The 12,803-nt window shown below is 35.0% G+C and overlaps 1 protein-coding gene across 4 annotated transcripts in view; it reads left to right on the top strand.

The window, feature by feature from the left end:
* PRPF18 (pre-mRNA processing factor 18) overlaps window positions 1-12,803 on the top strand; it is a 96,305-nt gene that overhangs the window by 63,481 nt on the left and 20,021 nt on the right. For 3 of the 4 annotated variants that reach the window (XM_087420819.1, XM_087420818.1, XM_004425355.3), the window contains exons 3-8: window positions 1,813-1,917; window positions 3,810-3,923; window positions 9,091-9,237; window positions 10,609-10,677; window positions 12,085-12,225; window positions 12,358-12,429. In XM_087420819.1, coding sequence (XP_087276945.1) covers window positions 1,813-1,917; window positions 3,810-3,923; window positions 9,091-9,237; window positions 10,609-10,677; window positions 12,085-12,225; window positions 12,358-12,429 — 648 coding nt within the window. The remainder of the gene's footprint in view (window positions 1-1,812; window positions 1,918-3,809; window positions 3,924-9,090; window positions 9,238-10,608; window positions 10,678-12,084; window positions 12,226-12,357; window positions 12,430-12,803) is intronic. The other variant, XM_087420820.1, reaches the window with a different exon arrangement.

Raw genomic sequence — 12,803 nt, 5'->3', positions numbered from 1 at the left:
TGCATGTAATGGGGAAAGTTCTGGAAATTAATTTATCTGACATAGCATTTCTAGAAGGAAGCATGAGGAAGGCGAATGGTATGTATGTGCATTTGACTCTATTTTGTAGTGTTGGGAGAGGGCAAGTGTTAAAATGTGGTTATATTTCTGATAGCTTTCTAAAATATGAAAGTTTTTGTCTTTTGATATTTTTCGTAAATAAATTGATTTCATTTGCCTCCGGTTTAGGAAATTAAAATGTGTTTTATGTAAATAATCATCGAACAGACATTCAGAAAGATGATTTCTCATCGTTTGCTTGCCCAGCATTGTCTAACTCAAACTTGATTTGGAATAAGAATCACCATGGGTTTATTCTGCTGACTTGTTGCTTTCCCAGATCCCTAAATTTGAATCTTTTCAACTTTTTGATACAGTAGGAAAATAATTAGAAACAGTGGCAGTTTTGCTTTGTGTGGATTGTGTCAGTGACACGGCAGTACTTTCTTGCTTATATAGAGGAAAGCACTGAAGCAAGATGATTACTGTAAAGATACCACTTGTAACGTTGCATCCAGCTGACAGAACGTCTTAGATCTTTTCCTGAAAACTGTTGACTGCCATTCTGTAATTAAAAATGCTTTTCATCCTGAAATGTTTGGAGAAATACCTGTTTTTATGTTTATAAAGAAAACGTAGATTTTTTTGCTAAAATGTTTTTAATATTTCCTTCTTGGTAGTTATGAAAATATAGCACGTATTACCTTTATTTCTTTATAGAAACTAGTTACCGTTTTTTAAGGCTTGATCCTGATTTGGTTTGTGAAAATACGAAAGGTTAGTTTTTTACCTCAATTTTCTCTTAGCACTATTAACACTGATAAACATAACCTTTTACTGTAAACTTTAGAATCATAAAATTATAGAATTTTTACCATATAGCCTTTCTTAATTGAATGTGAATTTTCCCTTAATGTTGATCTTGTTTTGTGGTTTTTTGATCTTACTTTTGGCATTTTAGATTTGTCTTATGGTCAGATGGGAAACCATGTTTCAATATCTTTTTACAGACCACACAACGGGGCTTATTAATTGCTGAACTCAATTTTCCTAAACTGTGACTTTGGGCAGCAGACTCAAGAAAATAGATGAAGAGGTTTTTTTTTTCCTGCAGGTTCAAATAAGCAACAATGTCCACTCTTTTCTTTGCGTGTTATGAGTAGAAAGGTGCTGTTTTTCGTTTTTTTCCCATAAGATTCATCGCTTAGTTTGTGGGCAAGTTTTGTATAGTTGGGGAATTTTTCTACATCTCCAACAGTGATTTCTATGCACTTGGAATAATACCTTTCAAAAAAGTAGGATAGGAAAAAGCTGGAGCTCGAGGCTTTACGGGTTTCTGTTAGAAAGCAATTCTTTTCTTTGGTCTTCATTTTAAACCCAGAGCAAGGATCAAATAACCCTGCGAGATGATTTTCTCACAGAGGAGAAGCAAGTTGATTGTTTTTAACAAAAAAGTAGAATTCTTTAGAGTCTAGGAAGAAAATGAGTTGAAATAGTTTTAGAAGCTATTGTAGTTAAGTCACTCTTCTGTAGCAAGAATGCTGTTTCCTATGTGCATGCTTTCTACTTGTGGTGTCCCTGAAATCGATAAGTTTGATAAGCTCTTTAAAGCATGTATGTTTATTATGAGCTCTTTCCTCAGAGGAACATTTAGAAAACCTTCAATATTTAAAACATGTTTAATTTCTGTGAGTAGCTAATGTAATGAATGATAAATATTAACTAGACTATATTTTAAAAGCTGAATTTCATTTCTTTTGGCTATTACTACAGATCCAGCCAAAAGAGGAGGACCAGAAACCGTTAACTTCATCAAATCCAGTATTAGAACTTGAACTGGCAGAGGAAAAATTACCCATGACTCTTTCTAGGCAAGAGGTAAGTTTATGTATGAGCGTTTCATGAAAAAAAGAAAAATCTCCACAGCATTTGCATTTATCTCCAGTTCTTTCCAATAAGTTGTATGTCATTATTTCCCGTATAAGATGACTTATTGAACTAAAAATACTGTGCAGCTAGCCATCTTTCTTTGTGAGGTTCTAAATTAATCTCTGATACTATTATCTTAAACTTTTTAAAGAATATATCCTCCTAAACTTTAAAAGCTAAACACATTGTTCTAAATAAGTATAATTAAACATGTATATTCTAAATAATTATGCTTAGATTGTCTAAATTATCTTAAATAATATACTATTTTGTAACTTACTTTCTCTTATTTAATACATCTTTCTAGGTCAGAATATAGAGATCTATATAATTTTTTATGACTGTATAATTTCCCACAATATTTTTAAAACCAGTTCTTTATTAATGGTCAATTTAGATTGCTTCAGTATTTCCCTGTTAAAAATCATTCTAAGAATGAACATCCTTATACGGATGTCATTATGTGCATAATAATGTATGATTATTTCTTGTGGAAAATTTTCTAGAAGCAGGATTTCTGGAGTCTATGTACTGAAGACTAAAGACTATGTACATTTCTAAGATTTTTGATACCCATTACCAGAGGGCTTTATACCAGTTATACCAATTTATACTCTCACCTGTAGTGTTTGCCCATACCCTGGTCAATATCAACTATTATTTTCCTTACAAAAAAATATATAAGATATTCATGTGATATAAAGAATTTGAACTATACAGAAGGGCTCAAGAAAAATAAACTTTGAACAAACGGAAACTTTCAGAGGAAAGTGGCTGACTCTAGAAGCTGTCGTGAAAATCAGATGAAGGAATTTTGAATACTTAGCCTGATGAGAGTAATATTAAAGACTTAAAAAGAAAATCCATTTTTTTTAAGCTCTAATTTTGAAAAATATCTCTAATTTTGAAAAAGAGTTGAGTATCCTCTGTTGTTTCATAAAGTAGAACTAAAATAAATGGGTAGAAGTTTGAGGGAGATAGATTTTAGTTTGAGAAGCAAAACATATCTGTCCAAAAATGGGATGAGCTGTTTTCATGAAGAGACGTGATATCTATCATTTGTGAGACAGGGTCCTGACAAACATGTTTTTGAGCTCATTGCTGCATTGATTGGAGATAGCATTAGGCGACCTCTTAAGTTTCGTTTTAATACCAAGCTTCAGTTAATCCTGTGGGAGCCCTACCAGTGGTTTCTAAGTGTGACACTATTTATGTTTCCAGATAAAGTTCTTGGTATTGTTTTAAAAATTTGGATCAACCTTTATTTTCGTAATCACAATTTTTGTTTCTCCTTTTTATGAAATATAACGTGTAGACAAAGAATATAAAACTTATATATACAAAGTAATGGATAATTACAAAACCAACACCCGTATAATCATCACCCAAGTCAAGAAAGAGAGTATTATCAGCCCCTCAAAAGCCCTGGATGTGCCCCACCCACGAGGGACAAGTTTTGGTTTTAATGTAGTATTGTGATGCCGACTGCCTCTCGGCTATGGTCACTGAGTTATTATCAGCTGACTCCAGACTCTCTTTTCCTTTTCTATATAATATTATCACTTCCTCCCATCTGAATGTTTTTCTTATGTATTCTACTACACAGATGGGTCCTTTCCTGAAACAGTCAGCCAAAGGACCTAAACCTAGGGTTATGTAAGATATGACAATAACTCAGTATATCTGTTCATGGAAAATTAAGAAAAAACAAACACAGCTTACTTTTTGCTGTGTTTGCATTGACATTTCAAAATAAGTGTTTGGTCACCTAAAATAGGAATTATTAATAACATAAGGAATTACTGTTGTCTTTTGATTTTTTTTTTTCCCCCCCTCAACAGGTTATCAGAAGATTGAGAGAAAGAGGAGAACCAATCAGACTATTTGGAGAAACTGATTATGATGCTTTTCAACGTTTAAGAAAAATAGAGATCCTCACACCAGAAGTTAACAAGGTAAGAAGTCAGAACAAAGCTAGAAGATATCACTGTACCACATCAACTAGTGTAGTATAGAGTTTGACTCATTGCGTTATTATAGCAAAAATGGAAAATAAAGTTGCCAGGTTACTGCTACTGAATGTAAGTTTTCTTTAATTTAAAAAAACAGCACATATCTTGGGGCCGGCCCTGTGGTGTAGTGGTTAAGTTCGCGTGCTCCGCTTCGGTGGCCCGGGGTTCTCAGGTTTGAATTCTGGGCACAGACCTATGCACTGCTTATCAAGCCATGCTGTGGCAAGCGTCCCACATATAAAGTGGAGGAAGATGGACACAGATGTTAGCCCAGGGCCAATCTTCCTCAGAGAAAAGAGGAGGATTAGCTACAGATGTTAGCTCAGGGATAATCTTCCTCACCAAAAAAAAAAAAAACACATACCTTAAGTGTACAGTTCAGTGCATTTTGACAAACACATACAAGCGTGTAACCACTACCTTTATGAAGATACAGAACATTTCGATCACCCCAGAAAGTTCCCCAGCTCCTTTCTTAGATAATCCCCATATTCCTCCTTTACTCCTGGGTAACCACCTTTTTAAATTGTATCACCATAGGTTAATTTTGCTTGTTCTAGTGTTTCATATAGATGGATCCATAGAGTATGTCTGGCTTCTTTTGCTCATCATATTTTTTAGATTCATCCATGTTACTGCAGATATCAGTAGTTTATTCCTTTTCATTGCTGATGATATTCAGTTGTATGAATATACCACAATTTGTTTCCAACTTTGGGCTGTCATGAATAAAACTGCTATGAATATTCTTATACAAGTCTTTTTTGGACCTATGTTATTTCTCTTCATTAAATATGTTGTATCTCTTGGGTAAATACCTAGATGTGGAGTTGTGGAATTACAGAATACTAGGAGTAAAGTATGCTTAACTTTTTAGGAAATGCCAAATATTTTCAAATGTCATCAGCATTTGTTATTGTTAGTCTTAAATTTTAACCATTCTCTTGTATGTGTAGTAATATCTCATTGTGGTTTTATTCACAAGTTCCCTGATAGCTAAAATTTATGAGCATCTTTTCATAGACTTATTGTCCATATCTTTCTCTCTGCACTGTGTTCAAGTCTTTTGTTCATGTTTTAATTGGTTTGTCTTTTTATTTTTGTGTTATAGGAGTTCTTTATATATTTTAGATACAAGTCCTTTGTCAGATATACAGATATATGTTTTGTGACTATTTTCTCCTAGTCTATGGCTTACCTGTTCTCTTCTTGATCTCTTTTGATGGGCAGTAGTTTTATATTTGATGAAGTCCACTTAATCAGTTATTTTTCTTATATATTTTTCTTAGCTATTGTTTTTGGTGTGTTGCTTAAGAAATATTTACCTAACCCAATGTCTTGAAGAGATATTCTTCTCCGTTTTCTTCTAAAAGCTTAATAGTTTTAGCTTTTTACGTTTGGGTCTCTGATCTTGTTTTATGGCTCAGCATATGGTCTGTCGGTGAATATTCCATTGGCTCTTGAAAAGAGTATGTTTTATGCTTTGGGTAAATGTCAATTACAACAGTGTTGTTCAGATTTTCTGTGGCCATATTAACTTACCTACTTGCTCTATCAATTACTGAGGGACAGGTGTGGTTATCTGTGGCTATGTAACAGACCACCCCAAAAGTTAGTAGCTTAAAATAATTTATTGTTATAAAATCTTTTTCAGTTATCTATGACTGTAACAAACCACCCTGAAACCTAGGAACTTAAGGTAACTTATTATCTTTCACAGCTCTGTGATTTGTTTGGGATCCTGCATGTGTAGCAGTCAGATGAAGGCTGTGGCTGAGATCATCTGAAGGCTCCCCTGGGCTGGCCTTCGAACTTAGCGTCATACCTTAAAGGTTCACCTATGTTGTAGCATGTGTCAGAATTTCCTTCCTTTCTAAGGCTGACTAATATTCTGTTGTATGTATGGACCCCATTTTGTTTATTCATTCATCCTTGGTGGACATTTGGATTGTTTCTACCTTTTGCCTATTGTGAATAATGCTGCTGTGAACATGGGTATATGAATATCTGAGTCTCTACTTTCACTTCTTTTGAGTATAGTGAAGTGGACTTGCTGGATCATATGATGATTCTATGTTTAACTTTTTTTTCCCAAAGTATAAATGAATGTTTACAAATTTTCGTCATTTATATTATTAACGTTTTCAGCAATTTGTTTTCCTTTATTTTCAGTGCTTTCTAACACTTTCTTAACCTAAATTCTTGGAAAGAGTTAGTGAGTTTTGTAATGCTTCATTTTACAAACATTTATTTCTCTTCTATGTCCTGAGTCACTTTCCTTATCAAAAGGTAGTATAAAATACTCAAGTGAACAATTAAATTTTTATTATCTGATTTTATTTTTCTACTACTCATATTTCATTTCTTGAAAAATTTTCTAGCTTTTAATATTAATTTATTACAACCTGCTGTATTCTAATCTTGTTCAAGCCTATCCCAAATACTAAAGAGTTTCTTATTTGTACATTTTTAAAATTGGGGTATAACTGACATAGAACATCATATTAGTTTCAGGTGTACCACATGATGATTCGATATTTGTATATATTGTGAAAAGATCACCACAATAAGTCTAGTTAACATCTGTCACCATACGTAGTTGCAAATTTCTTTTCTTGTGATGAGAACTTTTAAGATTTATTCTCTGGGGCCAGCCCCGTGGCGCAAGCGGTCAAGTGCGCATGCTCTGCTGCGGTGGCCCAGGGTTCACTGGTTCGGATCCCAGGCGCGCATTGACGCACCACTTGTTAAGCCATGCTGTGGCAGTGTCCTATATAAAGTAGAGGAAGACGGGCACGGATGTTAGCCCAGGGCCAGTCTTCCCCAGCAAAAAAAAAGAGGAGGATTGGCATCAGATGGTAGCTCAGGGCTGGTCTTCCTCACAAAAAAAAAAAAAAAGATTTATTCTCTTAGCAACTTTCAAATATGCAATACAGTATTGTTAACTATAGTCGCTATGCTGTACATTACATCCTCAGGGCTTATTTATGTTATAACTGAATGGTCTGTTTTAAGTTGATAACAACTTAAGTTTTAACGCATTCTAAAGCTCTACATTTTTACTCTCCCCCATCCACATGTTTTCAGTGACACATTTTACATCTTTTTATCTTGTGTATCCCTTAACTAATTATTGTAGTTACAGTTATTTTTACTACTTTTGTCTTAACCTTTGTACTAGCTTTATAAGTGATTAATTCACTACTTTACCATATATTTACCTTTACCAGTGAGATTTATACTTTTGTATGTTTCCGTGTTACTAATTAGTGGCCTTGCTTTTCTTAAAGTCCGTTTAACGTTTCTTGTTAGGCTAGTTTAGTGGTGATGAACTCCTTTACTTTTTGTTTGTCTGGAAAACTCTTTAACTCTCCTTCGATTCTGAATGATGACTTTGCCAGGTAGAGTATTCTTGGTTGGAAGTGTTTTTCTTTCAGCGCTTTGAGTATATCATGCCCTTCTCTTCTGCCCTGCCAAGTTTCTGTTGACAAATCTGTTGCTGGTCTTACGGGGATTCCCTTGTATGTAACAAGTTGTTTTTCTTTTGGTGCTTTTAAGATTCTCTCCTTGTCTTTAACTTTTGACATTTTAATTATAATGTGTCTTGGTGTGGATATGTTTAACTTTTTGAGGTATTTCCATACTGTTTTCCACAGCAGCTGCACCATTTTACATTTCTAGCAATACACAAGGGTTCCATTTCTCCATGTCCTAGCCAACACTTGTTATTTTGGGTTTTTTTTTTTTTTTCTTTTGATAGCCATCCTAATGGATGTGAAGTGGTATCTCATTGTGGTTTTGATTTGCATTTCCCTAATGACTAGTGATGTTGAGCATCTTTTCATTTGCTTATTGGTCATTTGTATGTCTTCAGTTCTAGACCTTTGCCCATGTTTGTTTTTTGTTGTTAAGTTGTAGGAGTTCTTTATATATTCTGGATATCAAGCCTTACCAGATATATGATTTATAAATATTTTCTCCTGTTCTGTGGGTTATCTTTTCACTCTGTTGATAGTGTCTCTGATGCACAAAAGTTTTTAATTTTGATGAAGTCCAAGTTACCTATTTTTTCTTTTGTTGCCTGTGCTTTTGATGTCATATCCAAGAAATCATTGCCAAATCCAGTGTCATGAAGCTTTTCCCCTACATTTTCTTCTAAGAGTTTTATAGTTTTAGCCCTTACATTTCAGTCTTTGATCCATTTTGAGTTAATTTTTGTATATGGTATAAGGTAAGAGTCCAGCTTTAAGGTTTCCTTTTTTTTTTTTTTTTTTTTTTTTTGTGAGGAAGGTCAGCCCTGAGCTAACATCCGTGCTAGTCCTCCTCTTTTTGCTGAGGAAGACTGGCTCTGAGCTAACATCTATTGCCAATCCTCCTCCTTTTTTTCTTCCACAAAGCCCCAGTAGATAGTTGTATGTCATAGTTGCACATACTTCTAGTTGCTGTATGTAGGACGCAGCCTCAGCATGGCCGGAGAAGCGGTGCGTCGGTGCGCGCCCGGGATCTGAACCCGGGCCGCCGGTAGCGGAGTGCGTGCACTTAACCGCTAAGCCACCGGGCCAGCCCAAGGCTTCCATTTTTATCAAATGATCACAGACTGGATGTGAATAGAATGTGGAATTTGCTGGTTTGTTAGAAACGTAGTGAAAGCCTAGGATATAGATGAGACACTAGTTTTATACTGTTGACATTTCTGAATATATTGGGAGTTCAGAATAGTTGCAGTGAGGTTAGATATTTTAAGTGAACTGGGAAATGGAGTAGAGACTCTAATGGAGAGCTGGTCACTTCTACCAGGCTTCATTAGAAAATTACAGCATTTATGAATATTCTTATTTAGATTTGTCACCCATATGTTTTATTTTTCTGACCATCAGACAAGCTATTTTGCATACATTCTTGTAAATTTAAATATATTGGTAAAAATTAACTTTGAATGGGCAATGGTGATAGCTGTATAATAAATTGAAATCATACTTGACTCTCTAGTTTTATTAAGCTCTTAACTCCTCGTGGAGAAAAAAGATGAATGGTACTTACCATTAGTGAAAAATCAAAAGTGAAACATCAGTGAAATTTCATATGAGGTGTAATTTTTCACCTCTCTCAGGGACTGAGAAATGATCTGAAAGCAGCTTTAGATAAGATCGACCAGCAATACCTCAATGAACTTGTGGGCGGTCAAGAACCTGGAGAAGAAGACACACAGAACGATTTGAAAGTTCATGAAGAAAACACCACAATCGAAGAGTTAGAGGTAGTCTCCACTCCTGCTTGCCTTGTCCGCATCACGCCTTTCATTCCCTGAGCAGAGGATTGAGCCATCAGGTTGTTCAGTTCAGGGCAGGCTATTGACTTTGGTCATTACAAAGGCCCTTCTTTTATTTCATGCTTTTGTTTATTCTCTCCCTTTTTCTCCCTCTCCGCTCACTTCTCTCTACTTTTCTGCCTTCAAAAGTAATCATTCTTATATGTTTGATATGCGTCCCTCTATTTGTTGGTGGTCTTTTAAAACCAGTAGTGCTTTGTATGCATGTGTTTTTGATTTACATAAATGATATTGTACTGTGAAATTCTTCATTCTGTTTTTTACTTTTCTTTTTTCCCCTTAGAACTATGTTTTTAAGATCCATCCCTGATGCTTTATGTACATCTAAACCTTTGCTTTTAACTGCTACGTAATAGTTCATACACTGTGACGTTGACTGCTTTTTACATTTTGTTCCCCCATAATGATGGACAACTAGATTGCTCCCAGCTCCCTAATGCCACAAACAACTTTGTGATCAACAATCTTGTACATAACCCCTATGAACTCAGAAGCAGGATTGCTGGATTTATATATATTTAACTTGTCTAAGTACTGCCAAGTTGCTCTCTAGAATGGCTGTACCAGTCTCCACTGCCACCAGCAGTGTGTAAATTTCTTGTCTCCCTGCCAATACTTGGCATTATCTTGCTTTCTAATTTTTGTCAGTGTGTTGAATGTGGAGTGATATATGTAATCTTGATTAAAAAGCAATGTTATATCATCTAAATATCTAGTTTGAACAAAAAATGTGGCTTAGTTTAAAGCTCTTAATGCTTGCTTCTGTTTCCTTTCATTCCTGGCTGTTGCACGTGTTGCACTCTCTTTGAGATCATAATTGAAGAGGATGTCATTTTAATTGCACCAACACCTATATATGGACCCTAAATTTTATTGGAATAGTTGGTGTGAGCAACCAGTTCTGGGCTTTCCCCCCGACTCTTTTTAAAACAGTTTTATTAAGATAGTCACATACCATACAATTTACCCATTTAAATTGTACAATTCAATTATTATATTCATAGGCTGGTGCAACCATCATCACAATTATTTTAGAACATTTTTGTTCCCCTAGAAAGAAATCTCATCTCCGTTAGTCACTCCCCTTTCCCCCTCTTTTGTCTTTTGGTTCATAAAAAATAACGTGCTCTCTAAATTTAAATGGCAAATTGGTGGGTTTTTTTTATAACTTATTTATAAATTCCATCAGGTTTTAAAATAGAAATTGAACAGTATATGTAATACAGAGCCATGTTTAGACTGGTGTATATTTTCAGTTGTTGCTCTTTACTAAGGAAGAGAGGCATTATTTTTCTTCAGGCATTGGGAGAATCTTTAGGAAAAGGTGATGATCATAAGGACATGGACATCATTACCAAATTCCTTAAGGTATGTACTTTTAAGCTAAGAAGGGCTAACTTCAGGAAAAGAGGACATTTTGGTTGGTTAAGAACTGTTCTTTTATTTTGGATTATCAAGGGTTAAAGCCTGGAAAGGAAACCTTCAATAAACATTTCTTGCATGTATACTGTTTATGATATTGCTGTGCACTTGGATATAGAGGTTAATCAAAGAAAATGTATATTTACTTTCCTTGTGACACTTTTCTTTAAAGCTGACTCGTTAATGTAAACACACAGGTAAGAATCACAGCAGTGGAATGAACAAGAAGTTTGGGGAGTTCCTAACTTTTCTTAAAACACTCTAGGAGGTGGTGTAATAAGGAAGGTGTTCCAGAAGCTTTATGAGAGGTTGATGACAGTAAGGAAAGGAAGGAGGTAGAAATACATCGGCAGTGAAAAAACCAAACACATCAGTAACCTTTCAGAGACTGTTCGTTTTCTCAGTTCTGCAGTTAGCTGCCGATTCTTGCTGTGGCTCGCTCATTCCATCTTTCTTCTCAGCATTTCTCTCTGTAGTGGTCTAGGTAGACTGTGTGCAAATCCCAGATTCATTTTAGCATTTATTCACAAACTATTTTTGTTCAGGCCAAGAGATTTAAATGCAAGAAATGCTTTTACTTGTATTTACATTTTAAATACAACACATTAGTCATCAAAATTCTGAATATATTGAGGATATGGCATGGAACTAGCTAGGGCATGGAAACTAATAGGAACTAGAATTTCCTCTTTGAGTGACAGCCTCTCCTTGTATAGGATATGCATAGATAATGCCCCTAGGGGAGTGTGTCCTCCTCAGCCTTCGCTGTTTCCCTCCCTCTAGAAAGGGTGCTCTTTGTGCACTTAAACCCAAGGAGCACTAATGTAGTTTTCCAGGGTGGGGATGGGTCTTAGTTTTTTATTTCTGTTCCTTCTTTTCTTCCTTCTCCTTTAGTCAGATGCTGTAGTGGGAATTTTTAATTGAATTATGGTCTCTACTGCAAAAGTAGCAAGTCCAAATACTGCAACATCCTTGGAAGATTGATTAAATATCACAGCACATATGGTATTAATGGCTGATAAATCTAGGTGGGTTGAATTTTATGTAATAGAAATACAAGTAAAAGTTTATTTCTGTAATCAAATAATTACCCATGAAATCTGATAGTTCTTTTTGGGGGGAAAATGGATTATCTTGAGCTAGGAATAGGGAAGTTTGTGACTTGCCAAAAGTACTTCAATACATACGTGACAAAATAAGCAGAAATAGTTCATTAAATGTTATTTGACATTTTAATCAGTCAAGAAATTTAATGTAAGGATGATAGTATACTGTGTTTTATGTTAGAAAACTTTTAAGCTTATTGAACCACTGGGTGGCGTTGTAGTCTAAATTTGTCCATTCTTTCCACAGTTTCTCCTTGGTGTTTGGGCTAAAGAATTGAATGCCAGAGAAGATTATGTGAAGCGCAGCGTGCAGGGTAAACTGAACAGTGCTACTCAAAAACAGACTGAGTCCTACCTCAGACCCCTTTTCAGAAAGCTACGGAAAAGGGTGAGATTTCTCGAAAAATGCTTTTATTAGCTGACTTTTAAAAAAATAGAATATATAAAGTTAGAATAAATGCAGCCAGTAACTACACTCATTGACTTCCAAAATTAGTTATGCTTTTCTTTTCTTTTCCAGAATCTTCCTGCTGATATTAAAGAATCAATAACAGATATTATTAAATTCATGTTGCAGAGAGAATATGTGAAGGTACATTACCATGTTGTGCATTGAAATTATGCTTAAGAGCATATCTAGGTTATGTATATAATGTTCATTTAGTGTGGCAGTATTTTACATAGGAGATTTAAGGGTAAATGTGAAATGAACTAGTAGTAAATAAAGCTTTTATTTTCTAATGTTTTGTCAGCTTTATTGTTAGGCATTGAATAATAAACTTTTAGACCATACTATATTTCTCAGTCATCTTTAAGGTCGGTCTAAAGGTTCCTAAGAGCATGAACGGATATAGGCAATGTTCATTTCATGAATGGGATAGAATTTGAAAGTTTGTGGATTGTTGATTATGGCTTGGAACAAATTTTCCCATGGAAACAGTTATGTAGATTAGTTTCCCAGGCCAG

Source organism: Ceratotherium simum, chromosome 32 (assembly GCF_057802395.1).
Source record: "Ceratotherium simum simum isolate JZ-2026a chromosome 32, ASM5780239v1, whole genome shotgun sequence".
NCBI classification, from domain to species: domain Eukaryota; kingdom Metazoa; phylum Chordata; class Mammalia; order Perissodactyla; family Rhinocerotidae; genus Ceratotherium; species Ceratotherium simum.
This window is presented reverse-complemented; position numbering and strand designations above follow the sequence as displayed.